The sequence below is a fragment of the Bemisia tabaci genome, chromosome 9, assembly GCF_918797505.1.
Source record: "Bemisia tabaci chromosome 9, PGI_BMITA_v3".
Taxonomy (NCBI): Eukaryota; Metazoa; Arthropoda; class Insecta; order Hemiptera; family Aleyrodidae; genus Bemisia; species Bemisia tabaci.
The window spans coordinates 20,877,800-20,901,804 of NC_092801.1; the positions used below are offsets into that span (position 1 = coordinate 20,877,800).

At 40.3% G+C, this 24,005-nt stretch overlaps 2 protein-coding genes across 5 annotated transcripts in view; one reads left to right on the forward strand and one right to left on the reverse strand.

Moving 5' to 3' along the window:
* The window catches only part of LOC109039076 (5-hydroxytryptamine receptor), a 657,585-nt gene that overhangs the window by 363,900 nt on the left and 269,680 nt on the right, over positions 1-24,005 (reverse strand). The window lies entirely within an intron of this gene.
* Positions 12,096-15,028, forward strand: LOC140225437 (uncharacterized). The gene is made up of 2 exons (XM_072304366.1): positions 12,096-12,507; positions 14,313-15,028. Exons 1-2 carry the CDS (start codon positions 12,096-12,098, stop codon positions 15,026-15,028), a joined length of 1,128 nt encoding a protein of 375 aa, XP_072160467.1.

Consider the following 24,005-nt stretch of genomic DNA (forward strand, 5'->3'; position numbering starts at 1 on the left):
AATTCCAAAACGAGTCCTTACACCACCTTGATGGTTGAATCAACTCTTGAAGAGGCTATTAACATGCAGGAAAAAACTCGAGGCCGGAAAAATAGACATCAGCGGTTTCCGCACGTCACGATTTTTATATTTATTTATTTATTTTTATTTTATTTAAGTTTTAATTTCGTTTTTAAAGAGTCGACGAAACAAATTGAACTAATAAAACAAGATACTATACAAAAAAATACAATAAATAACCATTATTGCTCTTGGAGCATCTATACTATAAGCTCCGAGACCTCCTCATTTTGCGTAACTGGTAACGCTTAGTTCCAGCCTTCTACCGGGCCGATTTTCATGATTTTTGCGGCAATCGACGGGCAATTGTCTCTAGATTAGCCAACTCTTTTCAGATTTTCAAAATATGGACCAGGTTTTTTTATATTACGTGGTAAAGTTGCGAATTCTCCCATTTAAACAATGTAAATTTATACTTTTTGTCATAGTTCGTTTGAGCGTTCTACCGGGCCGATTTCCATGATTTTTGCGTAAATCGACAGATAATAGGCCCTAGATGAGCCCGCTGTAATCAGATTTTGGAAAAAGGACCCAGGTTTTTTTAAAATCACGTTATAAAAGTGAGTGAGTTTATAGAATGCTCCGGTACTGCTACCGCTATGCGCGGGAGGATGCGCAGTGGTCGAGGAGGTTGCGCATTAGCTGTGTAGCCTGCGCATCAGCTCTACACTTATCTACACAAGATTCGCACCAAGAACCCTCACGCCGAGCGGTGACCGAGTCGTCTAAGACGCCGAATGCCTCCACTTTGAACCCGGTGTAGGTTCGATCCCCGACTTATGATATCTTAATTATTACCTGACTATCATTGTTCATTGTTTTACTGCAATATTTCATCAAGCAGTCATTCCAAAACGCGTCCTTTTAATTTTAAAGTAATTTTAAGTAAAGTTTAAAATTAAAGTATACCTCATATCGTAATTGTTTAGGGGAAAAATAAAACTAACACTGATAGGAGGGTAAAAATAGGGCCGCGAAGCGGCCCATTGATGGCGCGGAGCGCCTTCAGGGGGTTGGGCCGCGTAGCGGTCAGGGGGCGTAGCCCCCTAGTATTGCACTAAAGATCACAAGATGCCATTTACCAAATGACCTCTGGATCGATGGGCAAGGATGGCGATTAGGTGTCGCAGAGCGCCCGGGCGCGCTGTAAAGCGACTCGAATGTAAGTATGCATTGCACTAAAATAGGTGTAGAATACTCTTCCATAGATGGAAAGCAAACATATCATTAAAGTCTAAGAAATTAATTGTCTATGAGCTCGCTGTCAGCCAGATGCCGACACACCAGAACCGCCCTCTGGCATTACTCCGGTGGGTTTATTTAGTTTTATGTGTTTAACGTCACGATTGAATTGTTGCTTTACCATTTTTTTCTATTTTATTAAATCATGTAGGAGCACTCCATGAGTTGGAAGTGCAGTTTTTTGTTGAAATTTCCCCTGACGTAGTCGACTGGGGCAAGGGCAATCGTCAACGCGTTGTGTTTATGTTGTATGTGCCACTCTGCAGCACTTTTCAAGTGTTGTCACGCGGCTTATTGCTTTAAATCGGAAAAACTGGATGGCAAACAGAGGTTCCTCACACGTCGAGCTTTAATTCTGTCCCCCCGTCCTTTCAAATTAAATGTTCCCCCAGCGGGCATTCGAATCAAAAGGATTACCGGCTAAAAAGAGGGAAAACAGGGGATTTTTTTTTACTAATGCATATGTTTTATAATTGTGTGACAAATTTCTGATTTCATTTGAAAAATTTTGAATCATGCAACAGTACTGCAAAACGGGAACACGATGTTTTCCAACCTTTCAATGGGTAAGTTGCATGATCACAGGATCGCAATTTGATGCTTGATTCTTTGTAGATGAACTGAATATAATAAGATCTGTCCAAACAGCAACTTTCTACTTTGAAAAAAGTGGTTTTGTATAAGGCGAAAGTCCATCAAGGAGAAAAAAACTTAGTGCATGGGACCCGAAGTTGAGGTCATATGGATCTCTGAAGTTTTCTGATAACGCATCCGAAAACTTGAGGTCGAGCTGCCGAAGTTCGGGTCAGACATCGAGGCACTTTGGTTTGTACCAGAGTACTTCAGATGTCTGACCCGAACTTCGGCAGCTCGACCTCAAGTTTTTAGATACTTGATCCGAAAAACTTCAGAGATCCATATGACCTCAACTTCGGGTCCCACGCACGAAGTTTTTTTCTCCGTGGCATACTGCTTGAAAAATCGAAGATATGAACTGCTCGTACATACGGTCTGACTTTCACGACTAGCGCGAAAATGTGCCGTAAACAGGTCGTGTAGGGAAATTCAAGGGTAGGAACTTACGTATGGACGCTGGGTCCATACGGTATGGACCCAGAGTTCATACTCTTCGTATGTAATATTCGTCAATACTAAAATTGACTCTACCTTTAGGTCGGCATTAATCTTTTTACAGTCTGTATGTGGCTCCGACCCATACTTTATGTAGCGTGAGTGCAGACATTTTATTCAGTGTTCGTTCAATAATAACCGAGATATCGCGCTCTGAAAAATTCGGTTTATGACGTCATCAACTGCGGTTATGCATACTATGATCTCTTCCACCTTGTATTAATCAACTCATAGAAACACTTGCACCGGTTACTTAACGTGAAACTCCAATGAAAGCAAGGTGGAAGAAACCAAGGGTGTCACGACGACGGTGGATGACGTCACAAACCGAGTTTTTCAAAAAGCGAAACCTCCGTTAATATTGAACGTAGAGGGTTGCTGTTTGGGCATATCTTCTTATTTTTAGCTAAACGGCAAGAATTAAGCATCAAACAACAATTTTGTGACCGGCGCAACTGACTCGTTCAGGTGCACGCGTATTTTTTCCTTAAGTAGGTCCTAATGATGTTTGTCGACTTCTTTTATAATGCAATATGAAGACGGACCAAGTTAATTGCACCGCAGGATTTAAACCCTTTAAGACTCCCAGCAAACTAATGGTAATGAAAGAAATAGAGAAGAGAAAGGTGATGAACTGATTAGTAACTCACGCGACGTTGGATTCAATAAATAAGTTGGTAAGACTCTTTTGCCACATACCTGAAACATACATACCAAATTGTAAAAGATCACAATTAAAAGAGAAAAGAATCGAAAATAAGTGAAATTGAGTTCTTTTTCCATTTAAAAAATATAGTGTGACAGATGTAGTCTATATACAGTATCGCACACCGAGATATTTTTACAGTTAAACTGTCGGTATTCTGCGATAAGTGCACCGAGCGGCAACGATGGGCCTAACGTTCCATCGTCCATCGTTGACTGATCTCGGCGGATTCGGAAATTTTTTCATAGGAATTGAGGAAATTTTACCCGAAAAACGGCAAGGGCGATTTTTTTACTTTTTATTTTTATTGAAATGAGCTGGATTACGGCCCGCCGAGATTGGAACTTACCGAACGCCGTGATTTGACCTGTGTTTTTACGACGAAGGTAATGTAGCGCGGTCATTAGGAGCTCTTCGAAACCAGCTCCATTAGGTTATTTATGGCGTATTTTGTAGCGTTTATTTTTATTTTTGCAAGTTTATGGGTTTATATCCGCCTGACACCATACTCGACGATAGGTAACATTTATTATCTGTGAACAACGCTGCCGTGATAGCGAAGAGCCGTAACTCCACTTTCGAAATCGAGTTACTTCCAAAATTCATCTAATTCCTTTTAGATGAAATCTCTGCAACGTCTAAAACAGCACAATTCGCTTTGAAGTTGAGGGGTTTTTTCACTTTGTCGGCTGCTGAGGCAGTATCTTATTGTATTTCTATATTGAAAATATAGTGTTTTTAGATTAAACTAAATAATTTTGTTTTATCTTAAATTAAACTGATTTAAAACTTAAAAATGATCTTCATAACTTCACTATTACATTTTCACCATACATCTTTTGAAAAGTAATTCATTCGAAATTAGTTTGGCGACAATACGAAAAAAAATGCGGGGAAGAAAAAAAAGACTGATGCTCTTTGATAAGAAAGGAGGTTAGATTTTCCCTTTTGTTCTCATTTCGTATGCACGTCCGCACGATAAAATCAGAAAATATTGCAAAAAGCGGGGCTGCCGAGGGTTGAAAGGAGCTGCCATCGTCTGAATAAAATCCGAATTTCCTCCGTCTAACTAAACGTAGGTAACGTAAAAACGAATGCGGAACGGCCAACCCTCGGGTCCCGGGGCGATGTCGCCGACTAATTGGATTACATTTTGCAATAAGGAGCCAATGTCTCCGGTTCCTCCGTAAAAGCGCCTTTCTGCATAGGGAAACCAACGGCACAAATGCTGTTCCTAAAACGAGGGAGGAATAGTGGTTCCTTTCTGCAAAATGTGGTCCAATTATGCGTCAAGACCAATCAACTGCCTTTGCCCGACGCTAACGGAGCGTAGCTACTGAGCGGGAGATTGTGCTGCATTTTAAATATTGAACAATGAGTTGGAGAAAATAAAACAGCCGGCTTCAAAGAAGCCGTCTTTCATCACTATACGTCGCTCCTAATAACACAAAGGAACGTTATCGTGCTCTCCGTTGAGCCCTGCTCTAGATGAGCATCAAAGCGGAGGAGAGTTCACTTAAGCATTGACTTACGCGGTTTCCGTAACGGGAGGGACGAAACGACTGCCCTCGGGGACCTAAGAAGTAAAAGAGGGTCTTGATGAATTCAATTTTGAGTTGAATAAAAAATGGTATCCCACCGAGGCTTGTTTAAAAATGTAGCATCTACTTGAGAAAGGGCCATTGACGGGGCGGAACAGTGGAGTGGAATTTATGGGAGCTGGGAGCGCTCGAGCGAGAAAGTCGCGTGCGGCCTCCATTATGGCGATTCTTGCGAGTTGGCAACATTGTTATATAATGTATATTAAAGAATCGATTCCAGGTGAGGCACCTCGGCGCACCTGAAATCGACTTAAATCTATTAAAAATATCGATATTTTTAATGGATTTAAATGGGGGAGGGGACAGTGATGCCACCTTGCGAGAGTCGCCACTGCCTCTGTATCGCATCAAACGAGCGTTATTAGACAGACATTCGAGGAAAAAAAAACTTTTCTGGTCCTGTTCCTTTTTTAAGCATATATATCTTGAGAGAGATCTTACATCCGCATGAACAAGCGATGAATTCAAACACCATGGACCACTAGAGTCTTGACAATATGCAAAATTTAAGCATTATAAACATGGACTGCATTTTGCAATTTGGAACTTAAATGTCTGGCTCAACTAGAAACAACGTAAGTATCATTAGTTCCCCTATGTAAGTGAGTGTTTTTATGGATGGGTCAGAAATCGTAGTTCCTAGCGACAAAATGTGGACAAAATGGTTTTTTTTAAATAAAAATATAATCAAATAGTTGCAGGGATTTTTCCTGAAACAAGCGTAACTTTAATTGGACCGCGTTGATCAACTTAAATTACTTGCCAAATTGATTTAACCTCTAAATATTTAAACTAAGGACCTATAACCTAGACCTAGTTTGGTGTTGACACGCAAGCACCGCCCTGGGGCACTGCACTACTTCAGCAAATCCAACATTTGTTTCTGCTCTGCTTTGTGAGAATCGTATTACGCTATTCGAAATTGTATTTCTCTATCAGGTTTAGTGTTCATATTAACAAAATGAAAGTTTTCAATGCTTATCCCATTAATTTAAGTTTGTATTCACTGTCCAACTGATTACTCTGGTATTTACAATTTAGAACTTCTTTTGAATTTTTGATGAAGCCTCGAGCACTATTCACTTTTACAGGATGGATCTCTTACAGCCTGCTATCAATGTAAACACTGAGAATATTTTGCCATGTGCGGTGCTTCACTTTTCTTGAAAAAGGCAAAATGGGTCAAGCGTTCACTTCGAATATTTTCGTAAAGCGCGCAGTTTCACAGTTTTTCCGTCCAGTACATCACGTTTTTCTCTTATCTTCAAGCGTAGTGCCTTTTGAAGGTTCAATTAGAATATGAGTTGAAAGAGCTATGCCACATCAGTTATTGCCAAATTTAAGTGGGCAATTTTCTTTTTCACATGAAAACGGTTGTGCGGATTATTGAAGACATTTGAGTGACTTTTCTGCCTAGTACGAAGCAAATGTAAACACTAAGAATGTTTTGCCATGTGCGGTGCTTCACTCTTCTTGAAAAAGGCAAAATGGGTCAAGCGTTCACTTTGAACATTTTTGTAAAACGCGCAGTTTCACAGTTTTTCCGTTCAGTACATCACGTTTTTCTCTTTTTTAAAAGTGTAGTAATTTATATCATACATCGCAAGAATTTGAACAACGTGAGAACAACGTGATGAATGAAATAAGCATGAAATAAGCACGGTTGTGTGGAAATCAGATGAAGGATGAGCCCCACAGCTCCATCATCTACCATCAAATTTTTGCAGGTCGCAGAAATTTGATGGTAGATGGTGCGCACCAGTCACCATTTGATCGGGATTTGACGGGAATTTGATCGTCTAACCAGGCCATTACGGAACAATCATGAATACAGCCTTTAGTGCTAAAAAAAACTTACCGTCGTAAGGCACCTCGGTGTTTCTGAGAGCATTGGCGAGAATTTTGACCTCGTTCGGTTTTGTGATGTAACGCTGTTCTACGGTGCAAAGCTCCTCATTGCTGAAGATCTGGCCATTCTTTTTCACATTCGAGACCGTCACCGTAGCTCTCAGATTCCCAGGAAGACAAGACAGGTGAAGTAATTGGTTCGCTTCCAAGACAAGGAACGAGCCGATATCTGATCCGCAGTACTTTTTTGACTCTTTATCCTCGGCAGTGATTCGCGCTCCTTTAGGCATAGGGATCCTCCTGCACAGTGCCGGTGTCGGTGCCGGTGCCGATTTGCTGGCGCTGGCCTCTGCCTCTGGTCGGAAGGATTCACTCAAAGAGAGGAGCCCCGCCAGGAGTCTGATGACCAGGAATATGGTCATCTCGACGTCCGCAGATCAAACGGTAGTCAGTGGTTCTGCTGACTCTGCGGAAAACGGGTCTGTTTCATGCACGGAAAAAAAATCTCGGTGTATTTACTAAGAAAATGGTGAAATTACCAAGAATTCAGAGTTCTATTTGATCCCAGTTTTTTCTTGGTAAAATTACCATTTATGGAATTGGTAATTCTACCGAGAAATCTCGGTAAAATATTGAACTTTCTCGGTAATTTTACTGGACCCCGGTAAAAACGCCAATATTTTTTATCGACTGTGGTAGAATTACCGAGATGAAATGGCAAAGTTACCGGGAATTGATTACCAATAAAAGTGGTATTCTTACCCGAGAAAAACAGTAAAAATGCCGATTTTTAGGTAAGCTTACCAGTCTGTCTTGATAAAATAACCAATAATTGGTAAAAAAAAAAGTGGAATAGTAAAGGTACCAACGGACCGTGGTAAAAACACGGATAATTTTTTTTCAGTGGTGCGGAAAACGGGTCTGTTTCATCAAAGTAATATTTGAACCGCGTTAAGGTGAATCTTCAGCTGTAGTTCCGAAAAAATTCACCACGTCGCGCTGCTAAAATCCGACTCCGAAATCGGTGATTATTTAAATATCACAATAGATATTTTAAATTCTAAGACTCATAAGTTCTAGCAGCATATGTCTGGAATCCTTAGAAACAAACGCGAGCTTTGAAAGTATATCCTTCGAAAGGATCGAGCCAACTTTTGAAGTTAGAATCATCTCTCATGACTCTCGGAACGAGAAAGCCACGCATAGATTCCTCGCAGAAGCTTTCCCAAACACTTAAAGTTCCAAATGCTCACTGGAACAGGCTAGTAAAGGTATTACAGAGCACCCTGTGTACCTATGATGATTTTCAAACAGGCGCGATCAAAAAAGATGACAGATACCTCTCAAAAAGTGCGTCATGGAATATTTTTTCGTCCTACGCGGAGGAAAATATCGTCGTACTTCTTTTGTCTGGCGCCCCTTTTTATTTGGTAAAAATAAGCTACGCGCTGTTTTCCTTTCAACATGGAGTAAGCACGGAGCTATACTCGTTGAGTCCTCACAAACTTCAAGTGCACTTCTAGGGATCCAGCCAAGAGAATCTCAGAACAGCTAATCACGGAGTACGCATAGCCAAAAAAGGTACGTGGTACGGCCTAGAAATTTCCTAAACAATCCGATTAAAATGAGTAATGTTGAATAATAATTAGTTCGATAGATTGTACGTCGAAACTCATGAACGCACGATTTACCTGCATTTGCAGCTTTTATTATTGACGATGTAATGTGAGCATCTTTAACATAAGTAGGCCTTACATACAAGGAGCACCACCCAAAAAGAGTCCGTATATATTTACTTAAGTTAAGTACTTTTGAATGCTGATATTATATAAAACTAGGGGCTTATGGGGCTGCTTCGCAGCCCCTTATTTTTCCTGTACACTTTTCACTTTCACATGTTTTTTTTTTTTTTTTATTTATTCATTTTCATTTAATTTTCTGTTTTGTCTTTGAATCGGGTCTAATTATTTCTTTGAGAGAATAAATATAACAAATGTTTTCAAAAATTGTAATTTTATTTAGTAAGCTTTAAACTAAAATTTTGTTTTAATCTTCATACAAAATTATTTTTTAGGTTTTACATTTGTTCTCAAATAAATTTTAAAGAAGATCTTTTTTTATTTTTTAAATACTTTGCTTTTTTTCGATTAAATTGTTGATTCTTCTTTTGCCATTTCTGTCCTGCTTTTCTTCCTATATTTCCTACAACTTTGCTCTTCTTCTTTCCTCCTTTTGTCTTTTCTTTTTTTGCTTCTTCGTTTTCTTCTTCAGTAGCTGTTCCTTCTGGTTCTTCTTCTTTTTCTGCTCCTGTTTTAACTTCATCTAATTTTTCCGCTTTTTCTTCTTCGTTTTTTCCATGTTCAGTCTGCTTTCTGGTTTCCGTATTTGTTGGTATGTTATCTTTTTCTTGTTTCGTTATCTTACTACCCCATCTTGTAATCCCAACTGGCCGGAAATCAAAAACGAACTTAAAAACGGTGAAAAACCATGTGATCGTCCCGATATCGTTTCACGTGTTTTTCAATGCAAAAAATAAAATTTAGAGATGAGTAATAAAATAATAACAACACTATTAAACAGATTTTTAAGTCTTATTATTTTCTCTGAACTGTTTATTTTTAAAATGTTTAGAACAAAACGGAATAGACAAAGTCCAAATAGTAACTAACAGAGGAGGAAAGATTTAAATGCAGTATCCGGAATGCAGCTGCATTCCGGATGCGTTAAGGGGTGGGAAGGAGGGAGGGACGGACTGAGAAACTGAAAAAAGTACGTTACGTAACGGTAAATATTAAATAAACTTACCTATATATGGATCCTTGAACTTTAAAGCAATAAGGTCCATCACCCGGAATATCAATTCGATTTGCAGAGAAAGAGGCAAAAGCAACAGCACTATTATAATTTCTGATATGCTTTATGAAATTTGGAGAATATAAAAATAATGATTTCAAATCGGTATTTGTCCGAATACTCGGTAAAGAAATTAAGCCATTTTGGCAGCAGTTATTAAAATGACCATTGGACATTTCACCCTGAAAATGGCGAGCATCACAATGATGACAAATTATATTCATTGAACCGACTGAAAATTTGGTAACAAAATTTTCATCAAAGTTCTGATCATCAATTTTATACTTCCGAAATGAAGAAATGAAACTTTGATTTTCTATACTAATAACAGAGTTAAGTTCTTGCTTCACTAAACGAACATGGGAAGAATTGTGGAAAACGCGACCACGTTTTGGAGGACGACCGCCTCGGTCATTCAAAATTTCACTCATAACAACTGTTTTTAAAATTAAAATTAGTAAAAATTATTATTATTTTAACAAAATCATAACTGAAAAGTTCAATTTTTAAATTAAAAAAAATAAATCAGAAGAAAAAAGATGAAATGAAAATGGAAATTAATAATAAACATATTTATACACATTGAAAAGAAACAGCGTGAAAAGTTCTGATCGGAAATGAGAAAAAAAACTTGGAGGTTATTGCCTTAATGAGGAAAAATTGGCAATAGGAAAAAGATAAAAAGATGGAACCAATCATGAAAAACCGTAAAAAAAAAGAACGCGGGAAAAGAAAAATGTAAGTTGATGGCAGTTGAGTGTTGGAAGTAACCTCACTTAATGATGATTGTTGAACGAAAACAGCTGATAAAAAGACAGCAAACAGTAAAGTAAGATGCGTAGCAACAAAACTTTTCCGAAAAACAAAAAACAAAAAACCCCCACTTCCCCTCATCCAATTTATGAGTTTTTAGGGATTTAAAAATCGGGGACGAACCCCAGAAAATAATTTATAGTTTTCCCGAAGCATTGAGAACAACACCTTTCAAATGAACCAACGCCCCTCGCAATTAGTACAGTGGTTGATTCACAATTTCATTCTATTTTTCAAATTAAATATTAAGATAATGAACTTAAAACCTGATTGAAAACCCATTCATGCGTTAAAAATCAACAAAACAGAAATGATGATTAACGATACAGTAATACTGATTGACTACTGACAGGATTGATAGGTTACTAAGGTCACAATATTGCCGAGGAAAAAACCGTGAGATACGGAAATAAAATTTCGATTTTATCGAACGCGATTTCATGGAGTTAAACTTACGACAAGATCGAGGATAATCGCAACCTGATTTCAAAGTATCACGATTTTCTGTTGAAAAATGCTACTTGCGATGGCAAAGCAAAAGCAACCTTTTAAATTGACCGCGTTTAACAGAAAGGAACTAAGCCACATCACTTGTTGCCAAATTTGACGGGGTAATTTAAATTGCTTGCAAGAAAACGTCTATGTGAATTCCTTTGAAAGCTTTAAACTATCTACTTCGCACTGTGCAGAAAATTCGCTGAAGTTTGCAAAACAATAAATCCGCACAAAATAAAACGCAACAAGCTCCGTGAAGCGAGAAATTTCTCCGCGCAGGGGGCGCCACCGCTGTGTTTTGATTTTTTGGTCCACGCTATTAGAGTCCGTACAGCTCCACGTGAGTCCTTGAGCTTTTATGAAAGTTAAAGGAACTTCTGTTTAAATCGAAGAGTCATAGGCTCTAGCCATCACATTCTTCTTCCTGTTGACACTAAAAATGACATGAAAAGTAATTTCTGAAGGTCTGAAACTTAATCCCAGAAAAAAGTAGGGTTAAGCATGATGACCTTGATGCAACCAATCGCAATTGATCGCTCTCAGCAGCTGCAGATATCTCGCTCCCACCGTGAGCCGTCTCTCTCCCATTTACGGATATCCCGTGAGAGAAACTGGGATCAAGTTATAGCTTTTATTATTACACTTTCAAAGCTCGCGTTTGTTTCTAAGGATTCCAGACATATGCTGCTAGAACTTATGAGTCTTAGAATTTAAAATATCTATTGTGATATTTAAATAATCACCGATTTCGGAGTCGGATTTTAGCAGCGCGACGTGGTGAATTTTTTCGGAACTACAGCTGAAGATTCACCTTAACGCGGTTCAAATATTACTTTGATGAAACAGACCCGTTTTCCGCACCACTGAAAAAAAATTATCCGTGTTTTTACCACGGTCCGTTGGTACCTTTACTATTCCACTTTTTTTTTTTACCAATTATTGGTTATTTTATCAAGACAGACTGGTAAGCTTACCTAAAAATCGGCATTTTTACTGTTTTTCTCGGGTAAGAATACCACTTTTATTGGTAATCAATTCCCGGTAACTTTGCCATTTCATCTCGGTAATTCTACCACAGTCGATAAAAAATATTGGCGTTTTTACCGGGGTCCAGTAAAATTACCGAGAAAGTTCAATATTTTACCGAGATTTCTCGGTAGAATTACCAATTCCATAAATGGTAATTTTACCAAGAAAAAACTGGGATCAAATAGAACTCTGAATTCTTGGTAATTTCACCATTTTCTTAGTAAATACACCGAGATTTTTTTTCCGTGCATGAAACAGACCCGTTTTCCGCAGAGTCAGCAGAACCACTGACTACCGTCTGATCTGCGGACGTCGAGATGACCATATTCCTGGTCATCAGACTCCTGGCGGGGCTCCTCTCTTTGAGTGAATCCTTCCGACCAGAGGCAGAGGCCAGCGCCAGCAAATCGGCACCGGCACCGACACCGGCACTGTGCAGGAGGATCCCTATGCCTAAAGGAGCGCGAATCACTGCCGAGGATAAAGAGTCAAAAAAGTACTGCGGATCAGATATCGGCTCGTTCCTTGTCTTGGAAGCGAACCAATTACTTCACCTGTCTTGTCTTCCTGGGAATCTGAGAGCTACGGTGACGGTCTCGAATGTGAAAAAGAATGACCAGATCTTCAGCAATGAGGAGCTTTGCACCGTAGAACAGCGTTACATCACAAAACCGAACGAGGTCAAAATTCTCGCCAATGCTCTCAGAAACACCGAGGTGCCTTACGACGGTAAGTTTTTTTAGCACTAAAGGCTGTATTCATGATTGTTCAGTAATGGCCTGGTTACACGATCAAATTCCCGTCAAATCCCGATCAAATGGTGACTGGTGCGCACCATCTACCATCAAATTTCTGCGGCCTGCAAAAATTTGATGGTAGATGATGGAGCTGTGGGGCTCATCCTTCATCTGATTTCCACACAACCGTGCTCATTTCATGCTTATTTCAAGCATCAAGCTGTTTTAATTAATTTTACCCATCAATCTCGACCGCCATCTTGGTCATCATTTTGATCGGAATTTGACGGGAATTTGATCGTGTAACCAGGTTATAAGCAGCTCCCCCTCCCTTTCTCTTCTTCTTATTCTCTAGCTCTAACGTTAAACGTGCGCAATAAAATAGGCGCACCGCGTTAAGCAGGAAGCAGCCAAGCCACATCAGCTGTTGCTGAATTTGAGTGGGCGATTTTTTTAATTTTTACAAGAGAACATTTGTGCCAATTCCTTCGAACATTTAACGAAATTTGCTCCGTGTTATGCAGAAAATTCACTGAAATTCGCACCACAAAATTCGGATAACCGTTGTCATGTGAAAATTTAAATTGCTCAGTTACAGTCAATAGCTGATAATGTAGGTTGGCTTTTTCCTGATCAAAACGGTCCCCTTATTTCCTTGCACCTTTAAAATGAAAATGGCCAAGGCTACAAATGGATTGCATTTTGCAAAAATGAACCGTGAGCATTCCAATGTCGCTAAGATTGTTTTATCTTGCAGGTATAAACTGATCGTCTAAATAAGTTTTATCTTCACTACAAATAAACTATAAAACGATTAAATTATAATATGAAATATTTTTTACTCTAATTATAATTTTTGGAACGTCTTGGTTTTGATTTCCCCGCGAAATGGTGTGGACCCAGCAACACTTCTCCAACTTGTTAATTTAAGATGAAAATTAACTTTGTAAATTTAATTGTTTGCGTGTTATCCGTGTTTTTGTTGCACAATCCTGGCAACATTGGAATGCTTTTGGTACTTCTTTGCAAAATACGATCCAAATGGACTGCGTTTAGCAGAAAGGAACCAGACAACATCAGTTAATGTCAAATTTAACTGGGGGATTTAATTTTTTACGAGAGAATGTGAGGATTCCTTTGAAAATGTTAAGGCATTTGCCTCGTACTATGCAGAAAATTCACTGAAATTTGCACCACAAAATCCGGCTAACCGTTATCATTGTGAAAAATTAAATTGCTCGGTTAAATTTGGCCATAGCTGATGCGGCTTGGGCTTCTTCCTTCTCAACGCGGTCCGCTTATTTTCTTGCACCTTTAAAAGTCGTTTTTGAAGTAATTGTAGTATTCTCACATTTAAAAGAAACATTTCGCTTGTTTTCAAAGATATTTTAAAATCATATTTGAAGCCTCATCGCTCGATCAGGGTTCCAGCGCACAGTAGATCGAGTTAATCAGAGAGTTCGGACATGAACGTGTTGACTAAAACTGCAAATTTTGATATTTATTTTGTTACATTCTAAATTTCAAGAAGTGCTTTCAGAATGGATTTTATGAACGTGTTGACTAAAACTGCAAATTTTGATATTTATTTTGTTACATTCTAAATTTCAAGAAGTGCTTTCAGAATGGATTTTTACGTAACACTTAAACACTTTTGAACCTCAAAAATGTGTATACATGGCATTATAAGCTCTTAAAGTTTCAAAATATTGTCCGAACTCTCCCATTGACTTGATCCAATGCGCGGTGTCTTTTAGTCCCTTTTTTCCGTGAATAATACTGAACTCTTCCCTCCAGATATTTATTGCAACTCTGAGCACTACTTCGGCTACCTGGCCAGAGCCGTAGTCAAAGCCGTTAACGACAATACGGTGACGGAAAGTTGTCCAGTTTTTCAGCCTATCCCATCAAATCTCGCCAAAGAACTCCAGTCATCACGCTTCCAACTACACGGGAAGAACTTTGAGTACCCGTGGCCTACGGCGCAAGGACCTCAAAGGAAAGTGCTCTCAGTCGCCACGATGGACAGAGAGGTGCCGATTACTTTTCCTGACGGAATGGATGAAAATCGCGGTGGGAAACAAGGGAACGAAGCCACTATGGGTTTTTGGGTTCCTAGAGACCTGAGACAAGAGTATGGTGGTTTTAGGGGTGAAACGCCATCCAAGGGTGGGTCTGCTTCCAAGCGCGGGTCTCCTCCCAAGGGTGGCTCTCCTCCCAAGGGTGGGTCTCCTCCCAGGCGCAGATCTCCTCCCAAGGGTGGGCTCACTTCCAGGAGCAGAAGCGAAGTGAGCGAAGGCGGAGTGAGCGACGGAAATATGAGCGACGGCTACGTGAGCGATGGCGGATTGAGCGACGGAAATATGAGCGATGGCGGAGTGAGCGACGGGAGCACAAACTCTGATGGGACTCCAAAACCACGTGGGAAGGGTTGGCGTAGGAGGACGATGAGCAAATTAATGAGATTCGGCAGGTCCTTCAATTCTAGTAAAAATCTGGGTAACCAAGACTGAAACATTTCAGAAGTTTGAGAGGCGCTTGAACGAGACTGTTTCCATAACGTTGCATTTATTAGACCCAACCCTCTTTTCAGCGATGTCGAATAAAACGATGAAAAATAAATACAAAATAAAACTTAAATGAAATAAAATATATAAGAGAATTTGAAAAAAAAAACGGATCGACAAAAAATACATACGTAAAATTAAAACTACAAAAAAATACAATTAAATTTAAAAAACAATTGATAAATAGCAGTAGTAGTAGTAGTAGTAGTAGTAGTAGTAGTAGTAGTAGTAGTGGTAGTAGTAGTAGAAGAAGTAGTAGTAGTGATAGTAGTACTAATATTAGTCGTGGTGGTGGTGGTGGTGGTGGTAGTGGTGGTAGTAGTAGTATAAGAAGTAATAGTAGTAGAATGCCAAATTTATTCGGCACTGAAGCATCTAATGGCTATGCGGGAGTTTATAAAAAATGAGACTTGAGTATTTTTTTCTCTAAAAAAATAAGTTATGACAAAAATGAATAAATAAATAAATAAAAAAGTAATAATAAATTATGTTCCCCCGCGGTGAGAACGGAAAAACGCGTTCTGACAGTTTCACCGTCAATGCGCGATGTGTGACTGTATCAAAATTCAACAGTAAACTAAAATCAGATGAAACATTGATGCTACTTCCGATGGAATTGTAATTCTGAGTATTTAAATTCTCATTGTACGTACTTTATTTTTAGTAATTTGAGACTTTGTATTTTTTTAATGATTCCTTGTATTAAATTGCTTATTCTTCTGTATGGCGTATGGATTAAATTACTTTTTGTGCAAAGGCTGTAGTTTTTATGATTTTTCCTTGAGCTCATACAATGGACCACTAGACAAGGTACAAATTTAAGCATTCTAATACATGTTTCCGAACCAGAATTTCACGCGGAACACGATTTGCGCAACGAAAATTACTGAAATCAACTCCTAGGAAAGATATTAACGTTTTTATTTCACATTGGTTATGAGGAATTTGAAAGGCCCGCTCACAAGAAACTCAAAGCTCTACGTAAGTCAAATCGCGCACCACAACGGTTTCAGCGAGCCTCTCAGTCGAGCAAACGTTCATTTCCCACCATGTGTTGTTCAAACTATAAGCAATTTGCTATAACTGAGCCAAAGCGTCAAGATTGAGGTTGCCAGATTTGTATATCGCAGAGACAGTCATGATGACGTTTAGCGCGCGATGTGCATCACGTATATAGCATTGAGTTTTCATGAGCGGGTGGCAAGAATTCACGCATCAAGAATCATTTAATTTCTTCGTAAGGAGTTGATTTCGGTAGTTTTTGTTGTGCGCATCGTGTTCTACGTGAAATTTTGGTTGAGAAACCTGTATCAGAATGCTGAAATTCGTACCCTGTCTAGTGGTCCATTAGTGCTTCAAAAGATGATGGAAATTAAAATTGTTAAAATTTTAAATACAATGGGCGAATAAGAAGAGCCGAAATTCTGCATACTCGTAAGGTGTTCGCAACGAACCCTTTCATTATCGATTCTTCAACGTAGCTTCAAATGGGGAAATATCGATAATCGACCACTCACGCTTCGCCACCGATTAAAAGGGGCTCAAACGTCGGTCTTCAGTGGATTTAAATCCAGAAGAGAGTGTTTTTAGAAATTGATTTAATTAATTCAATGACCAAGGCCATAGTATATGGACGTATTTCTACCAAACAGACCTATGTGGAGGTGAGAAATATGGGGTGTGCTCGTCGAAGCTGCCTAGAAGCAATGTAAAAGAGGGCGTGGTTCCTTTTGAAGAATGGACCACTAGACAAGGTACGAATTTCAGCATTCTAATACATGTTTCTTAACCAAAATTTTACGTAGAACACGATGCGCACAACAAAAATTACCGAAATCAACTCCTTTCGAAGATATTTAATGATTCTTGATGCGTGAATTCAAACCATCCGCTCGTGAAAACTCAATGCTCTACGTGATTCACATCGCGCGCTAAACGTTATCATGACAGTCTTTGCGACATAAAAATCTGGCAACATCGATCTTGAAGCTTTGGCTCAGTTATAGCAAATTGCTTATAGTTTGAACAACACATGGTGGGAAATGAATATTGCTCGATTGAGAAGCTGCTGAAACCGTCGTAGTGCACGATTTGACTCACGTAGAGCATTGAGTCTCTTGTGAGCGGGCAGTTCAAAATCCTCGTAACCAATGTGAAATAAAAACGTAAATATCTTCGTTAGGAGTTGATTTCAGTAATTTTCGTTGTGCGAATCGTGTTTTACGTGAAATACTGGTTAAGAAACATGTATCAGATTGCGTAAATTCGTACCTTGTCTAGTGGTCCATTGGAAAAGCGGGATATTACATTCTATCAAAGAGACCTATGTGGCAACTGAATGCGGAACTCATGAGCCGCGGGCATGGCAAGAGAGCGTTGTGGACAGGGCTCATGAGTTAAAGCGCCCCGACGACGATCTCTCCTCGCGCCCGCGATCGATCATTGCCACTGACGTCACTGGCGCTTTATTATTCCCATTCACTCTTACGCAAAGAGAACTAACGAGCGTACCCCATATTTCTCACTTGTACATAGGTCTGTTTGGTAGAAATACGTCCATATATGAACATATTGATGCTAAATGGAAGTATGTGCAAGTGGAACGATCGGGTGTGGTCGTTAGTCGAGGGCCATAAGAATGAATGGGAATTTAAAAGCGCCAGTGACGTCAGCGGTAGCGAAACCGTCTCTCTTGTCGTTCTTGACCGGCTTTAACTCATGAGCCCTGTCCACAAGGCTCTTGTTACATGCCCACGGCTCACGAGTTAGCGCTTAGTTTCTTTCGATTTAATGTCAAATCTCACTTTTCCATTTCTTCAAAGGGGAACTATATCCACTTTCACATTGTTTCTTATTCAGCCTGAAAGAGCACACCCCATCTTTCCACTTGCATACATAGTTCCATTTAGCATGAATACGTTCATATTTCCTGATCGAAATTCTACGTGGAATGCGATGGGCGCATTAAAATGATCGAATTGAACTCTTAAGAAGGAAAATAGCAGTATAAAACTTTCTTCAAAAAAAAAGAAGAAAAAACCCCCACAAGCATTAAAAGAAATTCAGAGTCACGGACGGGTCTAAACCGTCCACCACCTGCGGGTTGATTGTTGAAATTGATAGATAAAACCCTAAACAAAGAGGACAAAAGGATAATAAAGCGATCATATTGGTTATATAAAATGTGTGGTTTCTATAGACTAAGGGAGACAATTATGGACGAACTGTAGGGTCTCTCGTGGGCTGCCGTTAGGTAGTCAATTACCTACCTCCTTTGCCCAATGTGACCACCCACTTCCACGAATAGGATCCCTTCATATCCCTTTCGTCTTCTTTGTCTATTACTTTGTCCATCAATCTCAATGACCTAACATTCAACACTAAAATCGTAATAACACCTTGTTCGTCGATCTTTTTTTATAGGTTTAAAGACAGATAAATCGATATATCGCAAAGCACGCTACGCCACTGACCTCCTTCAGCGGGCTAATTATTGAAATCGATAGACAAAGAGGAAATAGGAAGTATGGAGCGATCCTATTGGTTGAAACGGGTGGTGGTTATAGACTAAGGGAGAAAGTAATGGACTGACTGGATCGCATTTAGCAAAAAGGAACCAGCGCAATTACAGTGTTGTTAAAGTGTTGCCTCTTTATTATTATCTAAAACATATCCCAAAATAGCAAATAGTTTTTGCATCTCATCAAAAGATTGTTAATTTTAAAGGGAAATAATGGTGTCAATTTTAATCCTGTGCAAATATTTGGTATTTTCAAAACAAAAGAAGAATTTGCACGATTTTGAAAACACTGTAATCACGCTGGTTCCTTTTTGCTGAATGCGATCCAACTGTAGGGTCCCTCGTGGGTTGCCGTTGGTTCATCTATCACCTAGCTCCTTTGTCCATTGCAACAATCCGCTCCAACCAATAGGATCGCTTTATTCTCAGTTGGTCATCTTCGTGTACCGCTTCGTCCATCGATTTCAATAATCAGCCTACAGGGCAAGCAAATCAGGCGTCGGCGACAAACTTGGCGCCCGCGACGCACAGTGGATCGAGTCAATAAGAGAGGTCGGACATGAAAATGTCGACTAAAACTGCAAAGTTTGATGTTTATTTCGTCATATTTTATATTTTCAGGGGTGCCTCTAGAAGAAAATTTCACGAGAAAACCGATGGAACCACTTTTAGAGCCTCAAAATTTCGTATAAACGGAGTTATACGCGTTTAAAGTTTCCAAATTTTGTCCGACCGTCGATCCATCGTGCGACGATGGACAGCCAGATCGCCGTGTGCAGCTCGTGAGCGTCTAGCGGCGCCGACGTCCGTTTTTCTCGGCGGATGCGACGCCGACGTCGAAAGGGCCGGGGGGGGGGGTGGTCGCACCCAACCGCGCATTCAATCAACGAGGACAAACAGGGGGCAATCGATGAAGTGCGTTCCCGCTTCCGGGGCCAGGATTGCATTAATTCCGTTCGACGAGACCGTCCTTTGCGAAATATCGATTGATCTGCCGTTTAAACCCATGGAAAACTATCGATTAAGAGGGTGTCCGAAACGAACACCTTAATAATCGATTATTTACCATAGCTCCGAATGGGGAAATATCGATAATTGGTCGTTCACGCCTCGCCGCTGGACAAGACCCAGTTCCATCCTCTCCGAGACGATATATTACGGGGACCCTGCACTTCCCGTAGGAGCATCGTGATCGGGCGAGGCAAAATTTAAGTTCCGACGACGACAGTTTCCATCAAATTATTCTCGATCAACAGGTCCTTGCTTGTTGAACGCTCGTTGGTCTGGACTAGAGTAGAGTCCCTTTATACTAAGAGTCGAGACAGCACCCCCTCATGGAGTCACAGACGGGAATAAAGATTACAGAAATTGAACGTTTTTTGTAATCTTTGATTGGCCCATTCTCAGATCCCTTTCTCCGTTCCTTCTCTCATTCCGTTTGTTCCTTGCCGAACCCGTAATTCCCTGGTCCATTCCAGATTATAATCTTTGCAATCGGTGAAAATGTAATCTTTGTTCCCGTTTGTGACGCTGTGAAGGCCTAAAATACGGGAACCAATCAGAAATGGATTCACATTGTCTTGACTCTCAGTATAAAGTACAGCCAAATCTTTGGAAACGAAAAATGTCACTGCATCCTTCAGATTCCAAAATGTATAACCAAGATGTCCAAGAAAGTTCTTAATGAGCGTTATTTCGCAAAAATGAGTAAATTCACGCAAAAACTAAGTCATAAGCGTGCTCTATTACCGACAACTCTTTTTTTTTGCTGTCGCTGAAGTTGGCAAGAGACCCATAAAGTCCCCTTCCGGTCAAAGTATCACAAGCGCCATGCGACGTTTCATATTTTTATTTTCTTTTATGATATTTTATTTTCTTATAGAGAAAATGCTGGTTGAATCCGTTTGAAAATTTTGCGGAATTTTATCAGTGGCACAAAGAAACTTGAACTGAAGACATGCTTATAAGGGCAACTGAGATGGACTTTCGGCGGAGGTCTGCTGAGATATCGAGAAGAGAGTGTATCCGCAACGGAAAGGTGCGCGAGATAATGGGTGTGGAGAAGGACATCGTGCACGATATCAGGTCCAAGCTGTTGGTCTGGAATGGACATTGGACATGTGCGAAGGACGGCAGACGATCGGTTGCCCAAGCAGGTTTTCGATTGGGTTCCTTCCGAAAGGCGACGGCGTGGACGTCCTATGAAAGGTTGGCGACAAGGGGTGGAGGAGGAGATCAGGAGGTGCCGATTGCCTGATGATCTCTGGGAGGATATGGGGCAATGGCGATTGGGCGTCGCAGAGCGCGAGGCGGCGCTGTGAAAGCGACTTAATGTATGTACAAAGAAAATTGAGTGAAATTTTTGGACAGCTTTTTGGAGCAATTTCTCCGTACAAAATTAAATAGCGGCGGAAATGTTCAAACGCCACCATGACGCTTGCGATACTTCGGCCGGAAAGTACCGGTGTAGGCTCCGGAACGGAATGCACATAGGGAATAATTGCACCTCGATATTTCGAACAGTGCAAGGGCAAGGTAGCATTACCTCGCGAAAAATTAGCATAAAATTCTGAATTCCAATCCGAGAGGGAATAATTGACAAGCCATCCGACGTAGCATCTGATTCAACCGTTTGTTTGCGAAACCCCTTTCGGTTTGGAAATAATTTCAAAGGCAACCACTCCGCGACTTGGAGTGCGGGATCGCGCCGAATTTGTGAATTATTCATCGGGAGCTTACGGAGATGTAAGCTCATACATGCATTACGCATTCAATGCCTAAACATCGTAACTGAGACGGCCGCGGACGACGATTGCTGTCGATCAAAGGCGGAATGATTCGATGAATTATTCAGGATGCAATTCACGAGTTATTTCCGTCTCGGCTCGGGTCAGGCCGCCGTGTGTGCACGCAAAAGGTGTGTGGAGTGACGCCCATCGAGTGGGACGTCCTACCTTGACATTCGGTGAGTGTTTCATCTTCGTGCACTCGAGCGTCACAAGAGTCGAAAATAGTGGGAGGGCAGTCGCAGGGGTGCCGATACGTAAGAAAGTTGTAGGCCGCTGAACATTTCCGCGCAATATTGCCGGAAATTTCAGGGGCCTGTGAAACTCATAACATTTGGACTTCATTTGGACGGAGTTCAACAGAAAGGAACCAAGCCACATCGGGATCGAACCGAGAAAAAGAGGCTTAAAGTTTAGCTCCTGCATAAGACTCAATGTAAAAGTTAAACTTCAAGTTCAATTTCTGCAAAATTTGCTCTAACAAAAGCTTTGAATTTTTGGCGATAGATAGTAGAGCAGTGGCGCAAAAAAGGTGGGGAACAGATGTCACACGGTGGATCGAGTCACTAGGAGAGGTCGGACAACATTAGGAAACTTCAAACTCTTTTAACTCCGTTTATACACAACTTTGAGGTTCTAAAAGTGGTTCCATTGGTTTCCTCGTGACATTTTTTTCTAGAAGCCCGCCTTCAAATTTAAAATGAAACGAAACTAACATCATAATTTGCAGTTTTAGTCAAAAATTGTATGTCTGACCTCTCTAATTGACTCACTGAAAAAAAAAGTGAAGGTGATCCAACATTTTGGGTGTAAAAAGAGCATGTAGAATTTAAAAATTTTTAACATTTTTAAATTTCACATACTCAACAACTTGTGTAGTGATTTAAACTCCTGTAACATTTTCTCATCAACTCGCGTAAAAAGAGTGTGTGAGAACTTATACGATGATGAATTACCAGCTACAGGAAATACTGCAGAGAAATTTTAGCACTGCCAAGATGTAAAACTAACAGCGGTGGCGGGTAATTCAGCATTTTATAAATTCTCGCACACTTTTTTTACATCCAGAATGTAAAATCAACTTCACATTTTTTTTTTTTTTTTTGGTGCTTGATCCATTGTGCGTCATGACAGCATTGCCCAGGGACAAGAATAGATTCGCCACTGGTATCTTGACAATGGTGAAAGCTCCGACCATCGGGACTCCAACATTTAACTGTTGACCTACCCACTAGTGAGCTGTTGAGCGGCGGGCCGAGCAATTCCTTAGGTAAACAAGTCGAATTTTGGTAAATATTGCGCCACCCGAAGCGCATCAGACAACCAGCGGGTAGGTCAACAGTCAACTAAGAGGTACTCCACAGTCAACGGAAAGAGGATGCTTGCTGCGGCCTCATAACTGTCCACAAGGAAATGTCGAGTCCCAAAAAGTAAGAGTTTTCACCCATCGCCGAAGAAGGTTACTAAAGGCTTTCTCTCCCTCTGAAATTCCTCCCGGCGACCAATTTACTTTCGGTGGTAAAAAAAGGTAACCTGTCTCACTTGACCTCTATTTTGCCGTGCTGAGGAGGAACGCCGCACAGTGGATCGAGTGAATAGTCGAGTCAATAGGAGAGGTCGGACAAAATTTGGGAATTTTTAACGCTTATAACTCCGTTTATACAAAACTTTGAACTTCTAAAAGTGGTGTCTTCATGAAATTTTCTTCCGGGAGCATCCCTTAAAATTTAAAATGTGACGAGATAAACATAAAAATGTGCAGTTCTAGTCAACAATTTCATGTTCGACTTCTTCGATAAGCTTGTTTTATTGTGCGCCGCGTGAACTTTTATGGGTTGCCGAATTTTCCTTGATAAAATATAACTTTTAAGGAAAATTTAAGAATGTTTCTCCTCCAATTTTTCGGATGATTTTATTTGCAATTTAATCGAAAGTATCCGAAAATTCAAAGGAAATGCATTCATATAATTCCTCAAAAATGAATGTTTTTCAGCGGGAGATATGGCAGCATCTGAATGTTTATACGGCGTTTTCCCAACATGGGACGACTATGTAGCATCGCGTCCAAGATATTGGACCCCATGATCACCCTCGATATACAAGCGGGATCGTTATTCCTGCGAAAAATAGTTTTCCGTAATCCGCCATACACTTTAGTGCACCGCTATACTGGCCACAGAATAATAGCTCTCGCACCGACTCTACATTCACGACTTATCAGCGATTGGGAATCCCACGTTTATTTTCTTGCTCTTTTCCTCTTTCCCCTACTTTCATCGTTGTCTCCACGGTCGGGCCAGTCGGTGATAGCTGTATGCCTTCGAGGCTTCCCTCCGGTTCCATATCTTTTTCCCATTCTTCACCACACCGCAATCGGTGGCGAGGCGTGATTAATCGATTATCGATATTTCTCCATTTGAAGCCATGGTAAAGAATCGATTATTAAGGTGTAAACACCCTGGCTATCGATCCTTTTCCATAGGTTTATATGGGAGATCAATCGATATATCACAAAGCACGCCACGCCACTGACCGTAATAGTGTTGAGAGGTGTAGTGAGCCACAACGTGGACAGATTGAATGAGAAATGGATCCCTTGAAAATAAAAGTTAGGTTC